This window comes from Alternaria rosae, assembly GCF_020736505.1.
Source record: "Alternaria rosae strain MPI-PUGE-AT-0040 chromosome Unknown BKA58scaffold_2, whole genome shotgun sequence".
Lineage (NCBI taxonomy): Eukaryota > Fungi > Ascomycota > Dothideomycetes > Pleosporales > Pleosporaceae > Alternaria > Alternaria rosae.
Genome location: NW_025763571.1, coordinates 954,073 through 976,938, shown reverse-complemented (window position 1 = coordinate 976,938; position 22,866 = coordinate 954,073). Strand labels below are relative to the sequence as shown.

General features: G+C 55.3%; 6 protein-coding genes across 6 annotated transcripts; 3 read left to right on the top strand and 3 right to left on the bottom strand.

The window, feature by feature from the left end:
• The first annotated feature begins 47 nt into the window (after positions 1 to 47).
• On the top strand, positions 48 to 5,086 carry BKA58DRAFT_83874 (uncharacterized protein). Its single transcript, XM_046176013.1, has 3 exons — positions 48 to 2,117; positions 2,167 to 2,465; positions 2,512 to 5,086. Exons 1-3 carry the CDS (start codon positions 249 to 251, stop codon positions 5,042 to 5,044), a joined length of 4,701 nt encoding a protein of 1,566 aa, XP_046028670.1. The 5' UTR covers positions 48 to 248; the 3' UTR covers positions 5,045 to 5,086.
• Positions 5,087 to 5,873: 787 nt separating this feature from the next.
• On the bottom strand, positions 5,874 to 7,986 carry BKA58DRAFT_435562 (uncharacterized protein; the record flags this gene model as incomplete). The annotated part of the gene is made up of 3 exons (XM_046173350.1): positions 5,874 to 6,370; positions 6,421 to 7,420; positions 7,468 to 7,986. The coding sequence occupies 3 exons, from the start codon at positions 7,984 to 7,986 to the stop codon at positions 5,874 to 5,876; spliced, it is 2,016 nt and encodes a 671-aa protein (XP_046028669.1).
• A 1,432-nt stretch (positions 7,987 to 9,418) lies between these two features.
• On the bottom strand, positions 9,419 to 9,825 carry BKA58DRAFT_435561 (G-protein complex gamma subunit Ste18/GpgA; the record flags this gene model as incomplete). Its single annotated transcript, XM_046173349.1, has 3 exons — positions 9,419 to 9,481; positions 9,535 to 9,595; positions 9,656 to 9,825. 3 exons carry the CDS (start codon positions 9,823 to 9,825, stop codon positions 9,419 to 9,421), a joined length of 294 nt encoding a protein of 97 aa, XP_046028668.1.
• Positions 9,826 to 10,570: 745 nt separating this feature from the next.
• BKA58DRAFT_408583 (eukaryotic translation initiation factor 3 110 kDa subunit) lies at positions 10,571 to 14,003 on the top strand (the record flags this gene model as incomplete). Its single annotated transcript, XM_046172095.1, has 3 exons — positions 10,571 to 10,608; positions 10,664 to 10,892; positions 10,944 to 14,003. 3 exons carry the CDS (start codon positions 10,571 to 10,573, stop codon positions 14,001 to 14,003), a joined length of 3,327 nt encoding a protein of 1,108 aa, XP_046028667.1.
• Positions 14,004 to 15,421: 1,418 nt separating this feature from the next.
• BKA58DRAFT_83790 (uncharacterized protein) lies at positions 15,422 to 19,860 on the bottom strand. The gene is made up of 4 exons (XM_046176011.1): positions 18,611 to 19,860; positions 18,495 to 18,566; positions 18,230 to 18,448; positions 15,422 to 18,183 (listed from the first exon to the last, which is right to left on the bottom strand). The coding sequence occupies exons 1-4, from the start codon at positions 19,584 to 19,586 to the stop codon at positions 15,617 to 15,619; spliced, it is 3,834 nt and encodes a 1,277-aa protein (XP_046028666.1). The 5' UTR covers positions 19,587 to 19,860; the 3' UTR covers positions 15,422 to 15,616.
• A 1,217-nt stretch (positions 19,861 to 21,077) lies between these two features.
• On the top strand, positions 21,078 to 22,130 carry BKA58DRAFT_435558 (Isochorismatase-like protein; the record flags this gene model as incomplete). The annotated part of the gene is made up of 7 exons (XM_046173348.1): positions 21,078 to 21,096; positions 21,145 to 21,160; positions 21,207 to 21,292; positions 21,466 to 21,510; positions 21,575 to 21,668; positions 21,724 to 21,996; positions 22,052 to 22,130. 7 exons carry the CDS (start codon positions 21,078 to 21,080, stop codon positions 22,128 to 22,130), a joined length of 612 nt encoding a protein of 203 aa, XP_046028665.1.
• Between the last annotated feature and the right edge of the window lie 736 nt (positions 22,131 to 22,866).

The window sequence follows — 22,866 nt, the reverse complement described above, 5'->3', positions numbered from 1 at the left end:
CGACTCCGCTGTTCGCAATCCAAGATAACCTCAGACATCACGTCAATCGTCGCTGCTTCGACACGCCGCACTGCGCCCATTAGCCCCATCCGAGCCGCACCGCCGTCCCTCCTTTGCTCCCCGCGTGTGTTGCTCGCACATGCCGCCGCCCCAACGACGCGGCTCCTGACCTCGCAGCCCTCGTCGCTCGCTCCCTTGGCCCAACCACTGCATGCGCCTGATACAACGATGAAGCCGCTGTGTGTGCGATGACTTCTCGACCTGGTCCGGGGATTCACGAATCTCTACAGAATCGTGGCAGCGCCCTGCCTCCTCGGTCCCAGGTGCAGCGCCGGCCCTCGAAGCCCGCCCATAACCTCCTTCAGCCGGACTGCATCGATCCGGCCCTAGAGGACGACCGTCCACCTGCACACGCTGCCCTCCACGATGCCGCGAGGCCGCCCCCGCGAGGACGCCCGCCGCTCTTCTACACCACCATCCCGACCCACGGCACCGAGCTGCCCCTACACGCCTTCCCCTACCAGCCGGCCGCCAACCTGCCCCAGCCCCCACGCCCGGGCTCCCTGCACCTGAGAGACGCTTCGCACCAGCGTCGCATACTCCCCGGCGGCACAGGAGTCAAAGACGCGCCCAAACCCGGTGGGCCCGAAGTCGTCGTGCCACCCGTCCATTTTCCCGGTGGGAAGGCTGCCGATCTGTTTCCATGGACCGGCAACAACCCCGAGGACAACCTGTCCGAGGCGCTAGTCAAGGCGGGCGTCAGCAACAAGCCCCAGATTATGAACGAGTCCAACACCGCACGCCCCTCGCTCATCAACAATCTCAAGAACAAGTCGGGTCTCAGCACCCTGTCGACCCTGTTCGTCGCCGTGCTGGAGAAGCGACAGCAGACGGGCCGCCTCCAAACCCCAAACACCTTCAAGCCCCCGCCGCGGTTGACCCTGAGAGACTCGACCCGTGAGCAGTGGCTGCACGACTTGGCCAACCCAACCATTGGCCTCCGCCGCCTCAGCCGCACCATACCCCACGGCCTCACTGGCAAAGTGCTGCTAGAACAATGTCTGAACAAGAACATCCCTCTCCCGAGAGCCCTGTGGCTGGCCAAGTGTGTGGGTATCAACGAGTTGCGTGCGCATAAGAGAAAGGGCCAGGCTGGTACCGTGACATGGGGCAGAGGCTGGACCAGTTCCGTCGAGCAATTCATAGACGGCGTCATCAGCAGCATTGGTCAGGGCGATTGGAAACCCCGCATCACCTACGCTCTCCAGCTTGCGACCCATCTCTACAAAGAACACCTGCTCGACGACGACCACTTTCTCGATTGGATAGTCAATGGCTTGGATACCTGTCCCTCCGAGCGCCTGTTTATCTGGTTGCTGGTCGTTTCCATATCACACTACTGGACTGCTGTAACCTGCTGTCGACGCCGCGGTAAGCGTCTCGCCGAGTCATTGCTCACCCAGCTCGACAAGATCTATCGACTTGAGGATCTGCGACCTTATATCGCCGTTTTGCAATACCTTGAAAACACCATTGTCCGCTTGCTCGCCACACGACCTGCTTGCCTGCTACTTCCGACTGCGTGGGCCAGATATTGTCCCCTTTTGCGGAACCTCGCCGAGAGGAAAAATCATGCACATGTAATGCAGGCGATCCGGAGGCTCGAGCTGAGGAACACTAGGCTCCTGCGATCGCCAAAGAAAGTTCCTTCGGCCTCACAGACACCGGCTGGCCGCGTCTATCGGGTACTGGATTCGGTAGACTACAGCAAGCCAGTGCGTATTGAGGACTTGTCCTGTGACTGCATGGAGATAATCGCCGACGCTCCACGCTTGATCGGTATTCTTCTCCAGTGGGCATGTACTTGTTACCGAGCAGGAGCACACAGGATCTATCTGGCGACGCGATTACTCCGTAGATGGAATCATCTTGGCGCGGACGTGTACGACGGCATAGTTTCGCACCTCCGCGACATGACCTGGGTTGCGACTGGCGATTCAAATATACTTTTCAAAATCGTTGCTGAACTGGTCCGTTCAAAGACTTTCGCTACCGGGCGCTATCTTCAGTGGCTTATTGCTACGGGGTCTACAGGTCACAGTACAGATCTGTCTTCAGTAAGTCATACTCCACAAGTTCAATCTGTTGGTTCTAATTATTCGATAGCCGCAGTCCTGGCCGTTGCGTTTGATCACCGAGATACCCCTTAGTGGGCTACCGGACCAAATCCGTACATTGCGGAGCACACTCCTCCGTGGAACCTTACACTCCGCGGAATTGGAACAACGAGCCCTTGGCTATGCTGAGCACATGATATCTCAGACCTTACCTACCTTGTTTGGCATCTACAGCAAAACGGCTAAGCTGAATGACGAAGAGCTAGACAAGCTCAGTTCGACGATCAAGCTCGAACTGGGCATCTGGTTACGTCAACACGTCGCTCAGTACGCTGAGGTTAGCGCGCAGTAAGTATCCTCGTAAAATTACCATGGCTTCGCTTACATTGCACAGCATACCCACCAAGGACTCCTCAGTCGAAGAAACCGCCGCGGTATCCCTTTTAACGCCTTGGGACTTCCACACTGTAAGATCGTACCTTGAGCGATTTGGAGACCTTGCTATCCTTGCGGACGTTGTCGGCGTCGCAACTACATCCTTGGATTCTAGTGTTCTTGCTTCTGCTGCGGACACGATCAATTACCACGCCAGAGCCTTTCGTGCAATAGGTGCCTTTGACCCACTGTTTGCTAGAATTGCGACAAGATATGCCGCCCTACGAACTGTCCGACTCCCGGATCGCGAATTACTGCTTAGTCTTGCCAGTCTAGCTCGTACAGCACAAGCTGACGGCCAACTCCCCCAGCTCCTCAACTATGATTTGAGCCAATTGAACCAGAGGAACTCACTTGTAGCCTGTTCACCAGCCTCCGACAATATGGGTGAGGTCATGCAAACAGGATCGTCTTCCGATGACGAGATTGAACGCATACTTTCGAGTGGTACCAGCATGGACCAACAGATGATGGGTCGGGTACTGAGGAAGATCGTCAGCAACCTAGAGGAACATCTTGCCAAGGGCTCTTTCCACTTGAACAATCACCATACATGGTTCCATCGTCTGCGCTGCTTCGACGAGCCGACCTTCGACATGGTCGTGAATGAATGGCTGATTTTGAGCTTAATGGCTCAAAGGATTGACACCCTGCGGGTAGCCTTGCCTACACTTGTTGGTTCGGGCTGTATTCCTTTGGCGTCCTTCCTTGATTCACTCAGAACTTGCATCGCAAAATTCAAGACCAATCCTTCTGAAGGTGGTCTCCAAAGTGCTCTCAAAGGCATGATGATTACTCTGCCGTCTGACGCTCTAGTTCAGTCTTGTTCGCCGCAAGATGCATATCGATACCGATTGGAGCAGCGAAAGCTCTGCTTGGAAACTGAAGGTCGCTTTACGCAATGTGTTGGCGAGGTAGTTGGGCTTGCTTCAACTATTACTTCTCAAAAGGCTCAGGAACAACTCTCAGAGTTCCTACGCAGTAAGCCCATGCTGCATGTTCTGAAACATCGCATTGTAGGCGATCCAGGATGCTTGTCAAAATTGAACAAGGATGCTTCGAGTCATTTGCTCAAGCCGTCGTTAGACAGCCTACTTGACCCCAAAGGTCACTTACGGCTGCCCGACAAGAGCCCTGAACAGCAGGTACTTGCAGTCTTCGCACTTACTAGCGAGTTGTCCTTACCAATCTGCCAAGCGACTATCGAACAGCTGTTCTCATCTAGTGCAGCCGCGCTGGGAGGCTCCAGTGAGGTACTTTCTGCTTCTCTTTTGAGTGCCATCAAGACAGCAGTGGAAGAGGATCAACCTTCAGGACTAGAGCTACTTGCGAGCTTGGACGCTGCTCTCACCGACCAAATACGACAGCACGCTGAACGCGAGATCTTGAATGCCTCTAGCTTCTTGTGTATGACGTCCACCGTCAAAGCAGAGGAACCAGAGAAGGTCTCACCCGCAGTGGTGCAAAAGTATCTCACAGTCATCGATCTGACTTCCAGTAAGCGCGCGGCATCTACAGAACAGACTGCGCTTCTCCAAGCCTTGGTCGAGAGGTTCAAAGGCATAAGTCAAGCTCTTGAAGACAACAGACTCTCTGTTTTAGAGATTTATGCTTGGTTGAACGCCCTACTTCGTCTGGTAGTATCTCATGCACCGGACATGTTGGCCGAGGCTACACATCCACACCAGACCGCTTTGATGAGTGCCATGACTGCCTTGCTCATGCATCCGTCTTTGGAACTATATCCTACTATTACTGAGCATGTCTTTGATGTTACAGTATTCTTATCCGATTACATAACGGATGACGTTCGGTTCCACGTTACTCGATTGGAAGGAGCAAGACTTGCAAGCGATGCGCGTTGTGTCTTCATCCTGGGAGTAACGGCTCCCGTCGACGGCTGGCTTGTCCTGGCCAAACCCGTCAACACCCCTCTGGTCCAGGCGTCGTCGCAACCACCGACACCAACGCCCCTTCACAATCAGCCATCACCGTACCAGAGCCCGCAGGTACCTGCGAGTGGCTCTGCAATACCGCAGCAACGCTATCTCCAACAGCAACAACAAAGACAACAGCAAATGCACGCGGCTCAACAAGCACAACAGATACGTGCGCAGCAGCAGTATCACCAGCATCCGCAGAACAAGATGCTGCCCGCACAACTCCAACGAACCCCATCAGGCCAGGCCTCACCCTCTCCATTGCAGCAAATGTCGCAAATGCAACAGATGCAGCAAATGCAACAGCGCGCTATGCAACCATCGCCCGTGTACTCACAGCGTCCTACTCCTGCAGCGGGTCAGGGCCAATCTAGTAGCCAAGGCCAGACGGGTGCGCAGGCGCCGGGCAAGCTCCAGATCAGGCAAGACAGGGAGATACGGCACTATCCTTTTGTACAGCCTAGGTGGGAAATTCTAGCCGAATCTTCTGGCAACCCGAATGGAAATGAGACTGCAATCAACTTGAGTCTCTTTGGTGCGCGGAAGGTGTAAGTACACAAGCATCATGTCACTTTTATTCTACATTCATGTCCTTCAATGGGATGGAACACCTTCGTTTCGTTCATGTCTTTTTCTCACTTTCGCTCTTTGTCTCTTATGTTATTGGACTCCATGCTACTTTCACCTTTCTGTTCTACAGCATGAAGCGAGGCGTTTTCCCGGGTTATTGCTATGATCTGCTCATGACATTGCATCACACCGGAGTTTCTTGCGGGACGGTTTTCCATCAGCATATAGCGTTAAGGGACTACATAGGGTATTATTTGGCCTTTTGCATTGCTGTGGCAACCACACACTATGGCGTTAAGGTTGGAAAGACTTGAAGCATTTATGTTTTTTTCTTCTTCTTCCAAGATGCACAACACATACTGATCGGATTCAAATATTCGGTACATATGTTTGTACCAACACATGATGCTTTCACACGACTTGGTATGCTAACAATCCTACCTGCTTCCAAACAATAATTTGCATGTAATGACAACAAACACACAAGGTATGGACCCTGGGTACTAATAAGTGAACAAGTCACAAACGCCGTCTTGTCCAGACTAGACGTTTTCCCTTGCGTTCAACGCGAATCCGACAACCACCAGATCAATGTAACATGCGCGGTAAGGTGGAACATGGGCCCCGTCTCGGCTGTTGCTGGACATGATCAAGACAGCATGGGAACGTCGGTTCGACGTTCCCATGTGGCGACTACGCCGTTTCTGATGCGGTGCAGAAAGCAAGGCACGTACGTAGCGTGCGGGTGTTACCAAATGCTCAGCCGAGCAATGTCAGGTAGAAGGATAACTCATATCATCACCGTGCCTCATCAAGTCTCGTTCTCGGTGTTCGGGCTGGAAGAGGGCTCAGCCTTGAGCTGGGCTGCTGCCTCGGGAGTCAAAACCTCTGATCCTTTCCTCTTCAGCGCAGCGAGCTCTTTCTTCAGTGCATCCATCTCTTGGTCTTTTCGGCTGATCAAGTCGTCCCGCTCCGATACCTCCTGTTTCAGCTGCTTGATGTATTCGATGGCGCTTTCAACCTTGGCTGCTTTGGAGTTGTTGGAGTTTTGGGCGTTTGTCTCGGGGCTTTTGGCGTCTGGAATAGCACCGAGCTGCGGGGAGGGGAGAAGAGCCTGCATTTCTTGGAGGGCCATGTTTATGCGATTTCGGCGGCCTTGCTCGGCGATCTTGTGAGATGTGCGTTTTGAAGTGAGGTTAGTGGAAAGTGATGTGGGGTAGACGACTCCAGGGACGGTGGTGCCATCAAGAATGTTCTGGTAGTTTGATTTGGATGCCAGGAGAAGGGCGTGGGTGTTGTCAGTGACTCCTGCTGCAAGTTAGATTAGATCAAGTAGTCAGATACTGGGGGATACTTACCACTTCCACCGTCGGGTAGTAGAGGTTTTATGCTTGGTGAGATCTTGGGTCTCAGAGCAGGGCTGACAAGACTCGAGCTAACGCTGTTCCTCTTCTTGGGGTTGCGCGCCAGTTTTGAGTCTTTCTTGCCATTGGTTATAGAGAAGGCTGGACTTGTCGGGGTAGACATGGCGTCCAGCATCGGACTAGGTCTGGCTGACATGGAGGCGCCTGGCGTGCTCAGAGGATTCAACTTGGGTGTCTTCCGCGCAGACATACGAGACGTGTCACCATCACCATTCCGGATTGCTGTATCTATCCTTGATAGCCCTGGTCGGTCTAGTGATGCTTCTGGTAGGGTGAGATCTTCCAGCATTGGTGGTGCTTCTTGGGAGCCACTGACATCGGGCGAGGGTTGTATCCGCATGAGAGATGCAGGAGTGGCTGGGGTGCCGTTCTGGCTGCTGCGCTGGGCCATCATGGCAGGGGAAGCTGTTGAGGAAGTAGGCTTCGGCGGCGGTCGCATCTCTGAGAGCATAGGCTCAGGAGATATAGAATCGGTCTCTGAGCTTTCACGAGTCCTTGGCACATCTAGACCGTTGATAGACGGGCGTGTCAATCGCGCATCCTGCATGAGTTCAGTCACCTCCTTGGGTGGAATGAGGGAGGAAACGGTTGCTTTCCGCCTGTTAGGTTTAACAATGGGAGACTGTCGTACACGGCCGTTGCCGTTTGTGCGCGGCGCATTCCTTTTGTTGGTACTCCGTAGACTCCTGCGTCCTTGCTCCTGTGGCACCAGGGCAGGTTCCCCCAGCATATCCATATCTACATCGATGGGCGAGTGGCCTGTCGAGCTCCCGGATGTTGTGTGCTGCGACTGGTGGTGCGCATGCTGTTGGCTCTGGGCATTCAAGGCAGGGGATGTAAGAGGGCTGAAGTAGGCTCCGGGCATTGTGAAGTCGGGAATCTGGAAGCGCGCATCGTGGGGCGTCACTGCAGGCGAAACTAGTGGGGTAAACGTCTATATGGGTCAGTGGGATTCTGTGGCAGTGTCCAAGTCCAACATACCGCATCGTCCTTGCGCATATGATATCTCTGATCGAACAGCGACTGGTGGTGGTCTGATTGTTGGAGATAGCGATGGGGGTCGCCATGCATCTCTACGCTATTTGGCGTAGGCGGAACACCCTGGTGTGGGCGGTAAATCTGGTCCTGGGCCTGGGTGAAAGACGGGGTCCCAGCCTGGCTGTACTGGGCCATGCCATAGTCGAAGAAACTGTTGGCGGGCTGCGACAAGCCATGGCCAGGCAGGTTCTGGGCCTGCTGTCTACCGTTGGCGCCATGATGGTGGTCCTGGGGAAGTTGCGGGGGAAACTGGCCCTGGAGATGGTGGACATTGAGCGACTCGGTCAGATCGGCGAGTTGGTTTCCATTAGAGGCGGGTCCTTCGTGATTGTAACCATCAATGTTGAAGTGCAAGTCAAGATTGTCGAAGTCGATGAATTCCGCACCGGCAAAGTCTTCAGTGGGCGGGTCCATTTGGAAGTGCTCGGCAGCACTCCACGACTGCGCAGTCGAGCTGTTCATATCGTCGGCGCGGGACCCTGGGCGGAGGGGAGAGAGAAAATTGCCGTTGCGAAGATGGGCGGGTGGGGCTGCGCGGGATGGGGACCGGGTTGCTGCGTCTGCTTCTCGTGTGCGTCGGATCAAATTCGCGTTTGGCGAGGGTGCAGCGGGCTGCAACTCTGGCGTCGCTCTCTCCAGCGGATACTGAAGAGAGTGTCGTCGGGGTCGGGACGAGGCACTGCACGAGAAGAGGCCGGGTGGTAGGCCCCCACGGTGATTTGATAAGACTGGGGGGCAGTTCGCCCGCGCACGTCGAATGCAGCGCGGGTTATAGCCCACTGCGGCTTGCAAAACCTGGCCTCGCGTCCTCAACCTATTATCAGGTGCCGCCAGCACCCAGCGACCAGCCCACATGACGTTCAGCCTTCACCCGGTCGTTGTGCTGGGTGCATGGTGTTGACCAGAGGCTCACGAATGACTTGACTCGCGCGCGTGGGATGCATGCAGCCACACCTGAAGCTGCGCGCGCCCGACTACATGGACGATAGCACAGCTACGGCGCAATGCCCTCGTCACTCACTTGATGCGACTGCTGGGCCGCGGTTCAGGGTCTGCGAAGCTGCAGCGATGGATTAGGCACAGGCCGGATGCAAAAGGCAAAGATGGGCGCTGTTTTGTAGACCGCAGACTAGTCGGCCAATAGTGCGGTCCCGCATTCTACCGGGGGAGGCGTAGGCGAGGACAGCTGCCCTTTGCATTCGTTCGTTGCTGACTTGCATCCCATCCCAGTGCATGGGTACATTACTTGGACATGGCTGCGCCAGCCAGCTGGTCGAGCGAACGGCAGACTCGGGGTGCCTCGTCCTGCAGCTGCACGTGAAGGCGTCTGGTTGGCGAAGCCCATGTTTGTTTTACGGCAGGCTGATTGGGCTGTAGCGCGACTGACTACGGTTGTTTGCCGGTGGAGCGGTGCGCCATGTCGATGCGCCTTGTTAATCTCGTTTGCCCTAGCATGTAGCCACCTACCCCTTCCAGCAAGTTCCCGCCTGTCCAGATGGCCTCGTTTCTAGGGCGACATGTCGAGGCTGTATAGAGCACTTGTCAAATATGGGAATGTCAAAGACCACGACAGTGAATTATGAGAGTGCTTTTGTCTCGTAATTGTAGAACCTAAAAAGCCGCCGTCACCGACCAAAAGAAAATGCAGAAATCCCTGCTGCGCTGCAAACATCAACTGCAGCGAGCTCCGCATCCGAGTAATTTACACATTGCTGAAAAGTACATGGCCCGTCTGGTGGCCTCGCTCCCAGGACGACTGCGCGAGACTGGGCCACTACGGGTCCTTGGGTATTAATCAACTTCCTCCTAAAGGGTAAAAGAAAACAGGCTCTGCCGTAAAAGGGCCCCGCAGAACGCCGGTAAAGGACATGACCACCTGCATCTTCTTCGTCGTTTACATCACGATGCAGCAGCCGTTGCTCTGTTGTGGCGCGTAGGGGTCGTCGCGCTTGTCAATCTGGGCATGCGTTAGGAGTGTGAGCGGAGCAGCTTGTGCGCGCGAGTACTGACCGTTCCCCATCGTGACGGTACCATCCAGTCTTTTGGTTCTTTGTCCGTGAATGCAATGAGACTGCAGGTGCCTGTTAGCCGTCTTGTTCGTCGAGGCACGGCGACTTGGTGCTAAACCTACTCTAACGCGGCTTCCGATACGGGTATCCTGCGGCGCTCGAGGTCCTCGCGCAGGCGCTGGTTGAGTTCGGTCAGACGTCGCAGCTTGAGCTCGGCCATGCTCTGCTTCTTGCTCTTGCCGTCGCCGCCCGTCCGTATCTCGTAGGGTGCTTGAGCCATCATGACAGACATGGTGCGCGTGTGAGTATTATGGGGGTGTGAAGGGCGTTGGGGTTGATGGTATTATGGGGGGTGCGTCGTGGTGCGACGTGACTTGTGCGTGTCGGGCGTGCGGCGTGGATAGGGTGAGCTAGGTGAAGGGAGAGTAAGGAGCGAAGGACGGCCAGCCGGGTGAGCCTGCCGCCGAGTATCAGCGCGAGAGCAAGGCTGCTGCGAGGGCGTTGACGACGAGTTGCTGAGATGGGCGACAGGTGAAGCACGGGAACCAGGAGAGGTGGTTGGAAGATGAGGGCCCTCCCCTTGATGGGTCTGTTCGTCGGGCCCCAACGCTTGCGGTATAGCGCCATATTGGGTTTAACGAGCGCTTTGTCCTTGCCCACCGCCGCAGCCAATCTCTCGCCATCTTGTCGTCGCCGCAAGATGAATGCCGTGACTCAAGGTGCTCGTTTCATTCATGGGACAGAGCGACTGCCTGCGACAGCACCATCGCCGTGACTCACTCAGACACCCAAGGGCGCCTCCGACGTCTTGCAGCGGCGTGCATCTGCGGGGAGTCCGGCGCGAACCTACCGGGGCCTGGGAATACCTCACCGGCTCGCTTACTAAGGCCTACCACAACCATTTTGCAGACCTGACTCCATCGCCGTGTGAGACCCGCCCACCTATATCTCAACCCCAAGCCTTTCGCTGCGTCGCCTGCCTGCTATAAAGCCCATCCGACTCGTGCAGTTGGATCCGCGACTTCAACTTGCCCAGCATGGCGCCTCCACCGCACTCCAAACCGGAGAATACACTGTGCGCCCCGCCTCGAACAAGCCATATAGGCCGCACCACCACTAACGCGCTCCAGGAAACGTGCCCAAGAACTCATCGGAGTTGAGCAGCAACAGGCTGCCCTCCAGCTACTCCACGAACATGTCACCTCGAAGCGCACCCGCAACAGCCCCATCGCCTCGCTCGAGCCTGTCATGATCCTCTTTGTCGAGCTCTGTGTCGACCTACGCAAGGGAAAGCTGGCCAAAGACGGCCTCTACCAGTACAAGAACACCGCCCAGAACACCAACGTTGGTACCATCGAGGTAGGACACCCGACTAAGGAATTATCATCGGTTGGCACTAACCCGCCGTAGACTGTCTTCAAGCGCTTCATCGAACTCGCCGAGCAAAAGGTCACCGAGGCCCAGGCCAAGGCAGACGAGGTTCAGTCCTCGCTCGAGCCCTCTGATGACAAGAATGTCGACGATCTAGAGGCTACCGAGACTCCCGAGTCGATCCTCCTCTCCACCGTTTCTGGAGAGCAATCGCGCGACCGCACCGACCGTGCCATCGTAACACCATGGCTCAAGTTCCTGTGGGAGACCTACCGTACGGTCCTGGACATCTTCAAGAACAACGCCCGCCTCGAGCTCATGTACCAGTCGACCGCCCACCAGGCCTTCCAGTTCTGCTCCAAATACGCCCGCAAGACCGAGTTCCGCCGTCTCTGTGAGCTGCTCCGCAACCATTTGCAGAATGCCGCCAAGTTCTCCTCCCAGATGCACGCCATCAACCTGTCTGATCCAGACACCCTACAGCGCCACCTAGACACCCGCTTCCAGCAGCTGAACGTGGCCGTTGAGCTTGAGCTGTGGCAGGAGGCCTTCCGCAGCGTCGAGGACATCCACACACTGCTCAGCTTGAGCAAGCGCCCAGCCAAGAACATCATGATGGCCAACTACTTCGAGAAGCTCACCCGCATCTTCTTGGTTAGCGAGAACTACCTCTTCCATGCTGCCGCTTACAGCCGATACTACAACCTCCTTCGCCAGTCCGCTGCGGCCGTTGCATCTGGCCAGAGCCCCAAGAAGGACAACCCTGCTGTCACGGAAGCCGACATGACCAAGGCTGCTTCGTTTGTCCTCCTCTCCGCTCTCGCCATCCCTGTCATCAGCACTTCCCGCTCTCGAGGTGCTCTCGTTGACGTTGATGAGGCGAGGAAGAACAAGAACTCGCGCCTCACCAACTTACTCGGCATGTCCCAGGCTCCCACTCGTGCTATCCTCTTCAAGGACGCTCTCAGCAAGGGTCTGCTCAAGCGTGCCCGCCCTGAGATTCGCGATCTTTACAATATTCTCGAGGTCGACTTTCATCCCCTCTCCATTTGCAAGAAGATCTCCCCAATCTTGTCTCAGATCGGCGCTGATGAGGGTATGGAGAAGTACGTTGGCCCGCTCCAGCAGGTCATCCTTACCCGCCTGTTCCAGCAACTGTCCCAAGTCTACGACTCTGTTGAGATCAAGTTTGTGCTTGGCCTCGCCCAGTTCCCCGAGCCATTCCACGTCAGTGCCGGTACCATTGAGAAGTTCATCATGAACGGATGCAAGAAGGGCGACCTCGCCATCCGCACCGACCATGCCACTGGTGTGCTCACCTTCGATTCTGACGTCTTCTCCTCTGCTAAGGCTATGCACCCCGGTTCAGGTGCCGGATCGGCCGAGACTGAGTCTCGCTCTGTACAGCGTCTGCAAAGCACCCCAGCTGAGATTGTCCGATCTCAGCTCACTCGTCTCGCTAAATCACTCTTCGTCACTTGCCAATATGTCGATCCTTCGTTCAACTCGGAACGGCAGCGCAACAAGGAAGCCGCTCTTGCACGAGCCAAGGAAGGCGCCGAGAAGGAGCACCAAGAGATTCTCACCCGCCGCGACATCATCTCCCAAAAGAAGGAGGCTGCGCTCAAGGCCCAACAGGCTAAGGAGAATGAAGAGCAGACCAAGAGGCTCATTCGCCAACAGCAGATCAAGGACGAGGAAGCTCGACGCCTGGCCGAAGAGCAGAAGCAACGTGCTGAACAGCGCATCAAGGCTGAACAGAAGCGCATCCAACGTGAGGAGATGGAGAAGCAAATCAAAGAGCTCAAGGCGACTACCAAGGTCGACATTGAGCTTCCTGAGGATCTTGATGATCTCGACTCACAGAGAATCCGCTTCTTGAAGCTTCAAGCTCTCGAAAGGGAGAAGAGTCAGCTCGGCGAGCAACTCCGCATTGCCGGCAAGCGTATCGATCATTTGGAGCGAGCCTACCGCAAGGAAGAGATTAAGCATCTCAAGACTGACTACGAGAAGCAGCAGGAAGAAGATCTCGCAGCATATGAAAAGTCCAAGGCTGAGGAACTCAAGGAGTCAGAAGAGAGGCACAAGGCGGACGTCGAACTCAAGCATCGTCTGTCAAGGCTGGTTTCCCCCTACCAGACCTTCGTCAAGACCGTCAAGGAACAGCGCAAGGCTGAATTCGAGAAGCGACAGAAGATCGCACAGAAGGAACTCGAGAGCAAGAAGGCCGCACGTGTCAAGGAGGTCAAGGAGCGTATCGCTAGGGAGAAGAAGGAACGCGAGGAGGCCGAACGCCGCCAGCGAGAGGAGGAAGAGCGCGAGCGGGAGGAAGCCGAAGCTAAGGCCAAGGCTGATGAGGAGAAGCGTGCGAGATTGGCGGAAATCAAGGCACAGAGGGAGGAAGAGCGAGCGTCAGTATCACCCGTGGATTTCCACAGCCATACACTAATGATTTGCAGTGCCGCTATGGAGCAAGCGCGTCTTCAGGCTCAGCGCGAGGAAGAGGCCATGGCCAAGCGGAAAGCTGGTGCCGGTGCAGCTCGTGCTGTTCCGGACCGAACGTTCTCTCGCGAGCCAGCTGCGGAGCCTTCTTCGGCTTCTGGCCCTCCAAAGATTGCCCTTCCTGGTGGCAAGCCCAGTTGGCGAGAGCGTGAGGCCATGAAGGCCGCGGGACAGGCTCCTCCCCCTGCAAGCTCATCTCCAGCGCCCGCACCGGCAGCTGCTTCACCAGCCCCTGAGACCGACGCCCCCAAGAGAGGCGGGTACGTCCCACCAGCTCTCCGCCAGGGAGGCGCTCCTGGAGGTGGATGGCGCGAGCGAGAGGGTAGCGGCAGCGGTCGCGCGCCTCCTGCCCGTGCCGAGCGCCCTGAGCGCACCGAGTCTCCTGTTACTGGTGGCCGATTTGAGGCTGCTCGCGGAGGAGACCGATGGGGTTCGGACAGGAAGGCATCGCCTGCCAACGCCGGTGGCTATGTCGCCCCTGGTGCCCGCAGCAGTGCACCAGCCCGTGAGGGTGAAGGCGAGCGTGAGTCTAGGCCTCCTGCGCAAGCACCGGCTGGTGGAAAGTATGTCCCTCGTCATTTGAGGGACAGGCAGTAGAGTAAGACAGTAAAAGCAAGGCGTTCGTTTTCTTTCTACGCTCCCTACGATTGACGACATGATCAACGGCGGTTATAGGAAGAACATGATAGCGTAGGGGAGTTTGCGCTTCCTCTTAGAGCTGGGCGGTAACGAACATGCGCCTACGGCCTGTAGTTTTCTTCATAAATGCAGTTTTCGATTGTTCAAGAGTTTGGGTCCGCGTCTTGTTTGCTCAGGACATGTATGTTGAAAGATTGTGCCATCAGGAAGGTACGTTCCTATTCGAGAGGCGACGTGCCTCTAGACATAGGCTTTGGTCTTGCGTATCAACCTCAGTGACGACGCTACTCATCAACGGGTGTGCATTTGCAATCATCTCTACCTGGCATCGATCGATTCTGTCTCAAAGACGTCCTTGCACACAAGACAGACATGCAGCATATTCACGCCATATACCTTCCCATTCTGTAAAAGCTCCTCGATTGCGAAAGGTCGTATGAATCTATTCGATATTGGTGTGTTCGAAATTCGTACTTGCTTCTGCCAAAGAGCGGCAAATTATTCCGTCGAGGATGTGTAACGACACGGAGCTGAGGAAGCTAGAAGTGAATACATACTAGTGAACAGAGGCAATGCCTGTTCCTACAGCTAGCGCCCACCGAGGTGCGAATTCGAATGTGTATATATACTGTCATCCGTACGAGGACTGAGAACATCATACCTCTCGCAGCCAACACACAGGGACAGTTGGGATATTTGGGGTGGGGCGAAACTGCAGAATTAGACCATCACTAACCGTCCTTCTAGCCCGCAAATTCAATATCGAAGCCATCTTGCTCTCTATGTTATTCCTCCTCCATCGCCGCACGCCACAACACCACTGACATAATTTCAAGAATTGACTTTATAAATTTATCATTCCGCTACCGCATCCCAGAGAGCCCCAGCCTCGTACAAGCCAAACCGATAGGGACGCATCCGCTCATCTTTTATCTATACATAACTCAATACCTTTCAATGTCCATTTGCTTAGCCAGTAACAAACATCACAAACGAGCCAGCCCATGGTTCGAGTCCCGCACAACCTGGCGACCCAAGAGGAGACAGAAAAGAGGGGAACAAAACAACGCTTTGGTGGCGTACCGAGATATTCCGTTTGAACCGAGAACACCGCCGCGCCGCTGATGGTACAAAGAGAAAAGGTACAAAGAAAAAAAAACTCCAAGGTGATGCGATAACATGCACGTGTCGCGCGTAGCAAGAACAACAACGCCGAGCAAATGGTAAGAAACACAGAGCGCTCGGCGCGAGCGCGTGGTTCGCGCCGCTGAGTATGACAGCAAAGTCAACGACAGGTTTTCGGTGAGTAAGACGACCGATGGGTGTTTTCCTTTTTTTCTTTCTTTCTTTCTTTCCTTTCTGTTCCTATGGCATCTCGCCTTTTGCGTCCCGTGGTGGTATCGTATAGCTTGGCCTGCCCTGCCAATCCACAATCTGGCGTACAAGCGGATGCTGCGTTGCTCAATGTTCAAGCACAATTTTATGATGTATTCCAGCTATCCAAAAGCAGACGGGGGCTAGCCATCGGATAGCAATCCGTGTATTTCCGCAACAATGGCAAATACAAACATCTAGCCACCCTTGCGATCCGCAGCATTGATGGGCAATGGCTCTCCCGATGTCTTCTGGTCCGACGCCCTTGGCTTCTTGTTCTTCCCCTTCTTACGGGGTTGCTGTTGTTGCCAAGAGTTGGGACTGTTCCCCGCTGCGTTGGACTTGTTCATCCTCTCATTGCTTGAGGTGCTCTTCTGCTGCTGCCCGTTACGGTTCTCCTTAGTGTTACCATTTGGTGCACCTGTGAGCGACGCACGCCGATGTTGCTGATTGTTTGACTTCGCCTGCGACTTGTGGCCACTATTGCCATTGACAAGCTTGCTCAAGTCAGACGACCTACTGGCGGTAGGAGAAGGCGTACGCGTCTCGAATACTGGGGACAGCAGTGGTATCGTTGCAGATTTGATCTCTTGAGGGTGTGCTCGCTGCACGTTTGAAGTTTCCAGGGGAGGCAGACCGTTAGTGTAAGTCGGGGTGCCCCACTGATGAGGAACGGTGCGAGTTGGTGAGATGTCGTCGCTACGGTCGCTTTGATGGCCGTTTGTGGTCTCGTAATTTACCCAGCCTTCACTGAACGTGGGAAATGATTGCTGGCCTTCGCCAGGCACTTGTGTCAGGCCGTTTGTCTCCATCTGTGGGTTGCCGTTCATGGAGCCATTGACAATGGGGGGACCCATGTTTTGCACTGCCTTCTGTCTCTCCATCTCTTGGAGAACCAGTTGCTGACGTGCTTGGAGTTGCTGGATTTGATGTATCGCCTGGTCATTCGCGTAAAGCCCAAGTGGAGCTTGAGATGGCATCTCCGGTGGTACAGTTTCGACTGTGTCGCTCCTGTGACGAGGCTGGCTTGGAAACGAGCCATTAACGATGACTGGACCGTTGTCGACAGGTGGACGGACGGAGTCGATACGTGATTTCCGTAGCTCAGGGGTGGCCACATCATTCGACTGACTCACGCCAGTAGAGTAGCTTCGCATATGTCCAAGCGGAGAAGGAGACCGTGTCACTCGACGTAACGCAGTGTTCAGGAGCGGCTGCGTGATCTCTGGCGATACGCGTCGGCGTCGCTGAGCCAGTTCGCTAAATGACGGAATCAATGGGACAGAGTACTCTTGGCGCGGGCGTACCTGTGGCTCAACATAATAGCCAACATATTCCTTAGGCGAACTGGTGTCGGAAGATGGAATCGACTCAGGCTGTGATGCATTCGGCTTCATGGGAATCTCCGACGTCATCTGCGGCCTCAAGGGATCTTGCGAAGACCGTGCGATAGGATAGCCAGCAAAGCTTCCAGGATCAACGAGTTGGGGTACGGGCGGATACCCCACAATGACAGGCTGTTGTCCCGCACTGCGAGGAGGCTGTGAATGCGAACGAAGGGAACTTGTTTCGCTCGCATTCGAAGCGTGATGCGCTCCTCGGTGTACACCAGGTATGCTGTTGCTCAAAGATGGGGAAGAAGGATTGGTTCGAGACCCATCTTGGGAGCCAGTGGGATCCGATTGGGGAGCAGTAAAAAAGCCAGGATAATGGTATAGGAAGCCCTGGGGAAGAGCGCTTGGCGGTATCCCACGTTCAGCCAAACGAGGACTTTGTCGACCATTCACATAGGGCGACTTTTGCGGCGATCCGTTTGTGCTGTTGGACGCTCTGCCCTGCGCTTGTGCTTGGGCAACGGCGTGAGCGTGCATCTGCGCGGCTCGCACTTGATGTGCTTGCTGAGCGTGCTGCTGAGCAGCAAGCTGAGCACGCAGGGAATTCGACTGCATTTCCAACATCTGGTATTGTTGATACAGCTGGTCATGTAGCTGGTCATGGATTCCTCTGGGAAAGCTGAAGTATTCTGGACCAGCGCTCGCTGGAATAGGTGGACTATGCAGAAACGGTGGTCGACCCTGACCGTAGTTGGAGCTGCCGGAAGATCGCCTACTGCCTCCATGCTGGCCTTTTAGGTTGAAGCCGCCTCTGCCTCCTCTCGAATTCGGGCCACCTCGTCCGTTTCGGTTCGGCACGCTGGAGGTGATGATGGCTTTCTGGGATTGCGGCTTCTTAAAGATCGCATTAGACTTCTCCTCTGGCGGATACTCGAATTGCTCGCAAGCTTTGTCGAGCTGCTGGCCATCTGCAAGGAAGTCGAAAGCGCGGCGGAGCTCCAGGTGTATGCCGCGCCATGCATAATCGTCCGCGGAATTTCCAAGGTTTCGATCTGTATTGAAAGGCTCCTCTACACAGAGGCGGTTGACACCTTCCTTCTGGCCACCGCCAGGATGCCATCCCTTCTCTTCTCTCGGTATCCGTTTGCCCTGACGTACTGATATCGTTTCTTTCTCATAGTCAATTTCGTGACCATAGAGACGGAAGAAATGGAATAGCAACTGGCCCAAGGTTTCCTTGTTGTTATCTCCGTAGCCTCTCAATTTGTCGACATCGTCGGCGAAACTCGATAACGAAGGCTGGCCGGTCGTTTCGTCTAGCGCTCGATCGGGAAGGTCATGCAGGGTGGGGAGGACCGGTGGATCCCGGGTCTGGAGGAAATTGAGGATCAAGCATATCCATGTATACGAGCTGATTGTGCCACCAATGCCTGAGCGATGTTAGTTTAGGAGGAGACGGGTGTGCGGCAGACTGACCAGCATCGTTGAGGATCCGGCGCTTTGTCCAGTGCTTGATTATCATAGCGAGCGGCCGAACACGATCGTCGAGCTGGATGTAGGTCTTGATCATACGCGTATTCTCGATTGCGGCGACGTTGTTCACGTTGATGTCGCAGGAGATTTGCAGCTCGGGGTCCCAGACTTTTACTATCCGCACTTTGGCTGCTGGTATGCATACCACACGTTCCATGCCGTCTAAGGAGATTAGTCTGAATCAAGCTGAATCATCATGGCAACGTACGTTTGTCCAAGGCCTCAGCCAGCGGGTGCATTTCTTCGAGCCTTTTCATGGGCGTTTGAATGCAGATGTCAACTGTTCCTGTTAGTGCGGACCTTGTAATGCGGGTTGGAACATACCATCGCTTTCGGAAGTCCACAACATGTTGCCAGAGGAGCCAAACACGTGGACCATGATCTTGGTGCCTGGAAACTCGGTTTCGAGTATGCCCTGCATCTTCTTTATGAAGCGTTCTCGGATGTGGGTGTCTTCCTGTTTCGGCTCTAACCGGTCGTATAGTTCTCGCATATCTCCGCTCAACTTGTCATCCTCGTGGGGATCCAGACTCTTCTTGGGCTCCTCTTTGGTTCTTTCGAGTATCTCGTCTGATTGATAGGGCATGCGTCTCCGGCCCAGCATACCGACGTTGGTCTCGAATCTGCACTTGAACGGGCGCGCGGGTCTCAGCGTGGGCATGGTGCCGTTTGCTTCGGACGAGACGGAGCGTGGCGAATGGCTGCCCAGTCCGCCGTTTGGTGACGGGGAGCGTGAGCGCGTTGTGTATTTGCGAGCGACCTGCAGAGGCGTCGAGGGAACGGAGTTGGAGTGCTGCGAGACGATGGACGGGCGCTGGGTGCGCGTCTGGGCGCCCGCCTCTTCCCGTTTGCTGGACATATGTGGCAGACGGTTTGATGTCATCGTGGGCGCGCTGGTGGGCACGCTACGCTGTGTACCCTTATTCCCATCTGGGGTATTGGTGTGCGCCTGGGCCGTCTTGACGGGAGGCTTCTTGGAGAGGGTGCGGCCTGAGTCCCGCTGGGGCGGCGGGCTCAGTGAGTGGGGAGACACAATTACGGCGGGAAAGGGCGTGTGCGAAGCGGATGGATGCACTTCGTCTATACGCGCGAGCTGCAGGAAGGGGTGCAGCAGCAGCTGGGGCGGCACGTGGGCGTAGTGGATGTGCGGGTGCAGTGGGTGTGGAGGGAGCGGTAGGGGTGCGTAGGCGGGTGAAGAGAGGGCCGTCGAGCAGGGCTTGGTCCGGCGAGGGTCGGAATGAATGAGCTGGGGATGTTGAAGGTAGAGATATTGTGGGTTGTTGTGGCGGCGGTCGCTCATAAACTTTAGTGGGCGCTCACTGGCTATGGCAATGGCGGTGCTCGGGGAGGGGCTGCGGCCGCTCGAGGGCTAGAGCAGCGGTGGGGAACAGAGAGAGATGCTTCCAGAGCAAGTGAAGGCAGAGGGCTGGAGCGAAGGAGCCCGCGGTGAGGGCGTACTCGGAATTCGGCGTCGTGAGATGGTGGTGCGTGAACCCCTGCCGTGAGAGCCTTGTCCGCACTCGTCGCTGCGAAGGTGCTAAGGGATCCGGCGTCAACTGTGGTTCCGCCGGTCAGCGCTAAACAATGGCGGGATGCAGACGCAGACGGGAATCGAGGCACTGCAGACGGCGGGCGGAGCGGTGCAGAGGACGAAGTCGACAGTCTGTGAGGTTATGTGCAGTGCAGCGGCATGCATGGGCATGGGCATGGGCATTTGGGCCACACCTAGGTCCTGACGAGGGATGAACGCACAGGGCTGCCTCTAACGCGCTTTGGGACGTGTGACGGCGACAGGGGCGCCTTCTCCATGGACCATAGAACACGCCATGTAATCTATCCTCTGCTGCTTCATGGCGGGGGGGCTGCCCGATGTCTTTCTGGCAGCTTGGTCCTGGTGCGTGTGCACCACCACCGTCCATCGTCCTCCACCACCATCACCACCGCGTCGGTGGCCTTCCCCGCGCCCAGAGCACAGAACAAGGGAAAAAGCACAATCCGCGCCACACCGTCAGCCGTCATCAGCCCTGACCGTGCTGGCCGTGCGGCGACGGTAGTGTTCAACGGGCCACTCCGCCGTGCTTCTACGCTACATGGCAGCTTCCTGTAGAGCTGCGGGAGTCGGCCAGCAGTTGGCGAACTCCTGTTAAGCTGCAGCACGGGCGTCTCCTGTCTCGTGCAGGCCGTGTCATAGGACATGACGCCTACTCGTGAGATTGTAGGGGCTTGTTGCATCGCAGTCAGACCGCCCGCTATGTCCTCTTCCTCGGACATTGTTCACCAACCCTGTGCCACCGTGTATTTCTGGACTCGTCCCATCTGCATCTGACCGGTATATCACCGCCGGAGCAGACGCAGGGACAGCACCAATGGCGGCATTTCGTAATGGCCAAAGTACCCGCGCCTCCGGTCCCAAGTATAGCCACCCACCAGAGTCTTGATGTCAGAGGACGGACATTCTCGTGTTTGATGGACTTATTTCGACGCGGTAAATTGGGGAACCCAATATGCACGCAATTGGCTACGGGCGGACTCTGTTTCAGATGCCGACTTGCGGCTCATCACGTGACGGTTGTGACCGTCAAATCCACGGCCACGGCAGGCGCAAGGGCAAGGGGTCTTTTGGCTACGGCAGGCGCGTTGCACCGATGGGGAAGCGACTATGTCATTCCCTCCAGCCGAGGCATCTCCGCATGAGGCTTGCATACGCGCATCAACGATGGCATTTCTCCTCCCACGACCAACTGTATTGTTCGCCGCTCGTATAACTTCTCTTCGAACATTTTCTTCAGCCATGGCTCAGAGACGCATTGGTAGGCGGCTTAGCGACATCTTGTGCGACAATAGCTGATGGACCATAGCGAACCCCGCCCTCTTGTATGCAGACCACAGCAGTGACAATTCCCTTCTAATATCATTACAGTATCTGCGATCTTCAAGAGAAGTTTCGTCCAGCTATCTATGAGTTTCCTAAAGTCGTTTCCACGGCACAAAAGTTGCTGAAAGCGAGTATGCTCCACGTTTCTTGTCCAACACCGTCATCCCAACTCCAATAAGACACCAATAGCACCTCACGAGGCTCTCGACCCGCTGAGTGTCAGCCTGAAGGTCTCAGGCTAGCTCACCAAAATCTTTCGCTACACTTTCCGCCCCGCATGCTTACTGCTGACCAACCCCTTCAGGCAAGTTACTGAACATTCCCGTCTTCGCAACTACCCAGAACAAAGGTAGGTTCTAGCTATACGAACTGCATGTGAGACACGTACTGACTTCGTCCTTGCGTCTCTGCAGCGCGATTGGGCGAGACATGTCCGGAGCTGAAGCTGGATCAGCCTGAGGGCATCAAGACAGTCTGTCATCTTGACAAGACATTATTTTCAATGATGTAAGCTACAGCATGAAGGATCTGTGCGTCAATGCTACTTGCTGACTCATAGTAGAACACCAGAAGTCAAGCAAGCACTAGACTCGCTCAACGCCTCCGGACCACTCTCCTGCATCATTGTCGGCATCGAGAGCCACATCTGTGTCACTCAGACCACACTCGATCTCCTCCGGGCCGGACACAGGGTCTATGTCATTGCTGATGGCGTAAGCTCGTGTAATAAAGAGGAGGTGCCGATTGCTTTGGCGAGGCTGCGGCATGAAGGTGCCGTGGTCACCTCGAGTGAGAGCTTCATGTACGAATACGTTGGGGACGCTAGTACACCCGAGTAAGTGGAGTTGCAGTGTCATCTGTTGTGGACTAGGTGGGCTAACACTAGACAGATTCAAAGAAATCATCAAGGTAGTCAAAGAGACGTCGCAAAGCACAAAGGAGGCAATGCAGACGCTTTGTAAAATCTGAGATGATCATTATCGAACTATCACATGAGTACCACTTCCAGCAGCTATTTTACGAATTTATGTCCTTGAATAAAGTAAGCCCGTCCTAGCCACCTGATGCTTAGCACTCGGATATTTATCCATGCAATTGAAACCTCCCCAGTTTCGCGGCTCGAAACATCCCACCTTCATTTCCCCCGCCCATCTTCCTATAGCTCTTGCCTGTTGATTGGAACCATAGACAAGGCCACACTCTTGACCTCTCTCATCTTAACAACCCCATCCCCTAATGGCTTGCCGGTCTGTTCCGCGTTTCTCCTCCCTTCCAGACCTATGTCAAGTCTCCTCAGCGTCCTCCGTGGGGGCACAACTGGACATACCTGCACTGGCCCTTCATATGCTCCCTTTCATCGTAACACTGGGTCCTGACAGGCATTTTGACTCAATGCATGTACCCCAGAATACACCACATTCATTACCTTGTATGTGGATTGTACCGTTGCATGTAGACTTTACTGACTGGTCCTGGCACGGTCGAGCCAGACTGAACACTAACGACCTGTAGAATTTTTGGAAGGGCATTTCAAGTTGAGGGAGGAGATTGTCGAGTCATTTGAACCACTGGAAAAGAGGTACTTCGTAGTGATATGCTATTCCTTATTCACGAGAACAATGTTTCGGCGTTGTGGAATCCCAGCGTCTGCCAAAAATCCGTGCCAGCAGACGCACCTTAATCGCCTGGAGAGAGTGACCCATGT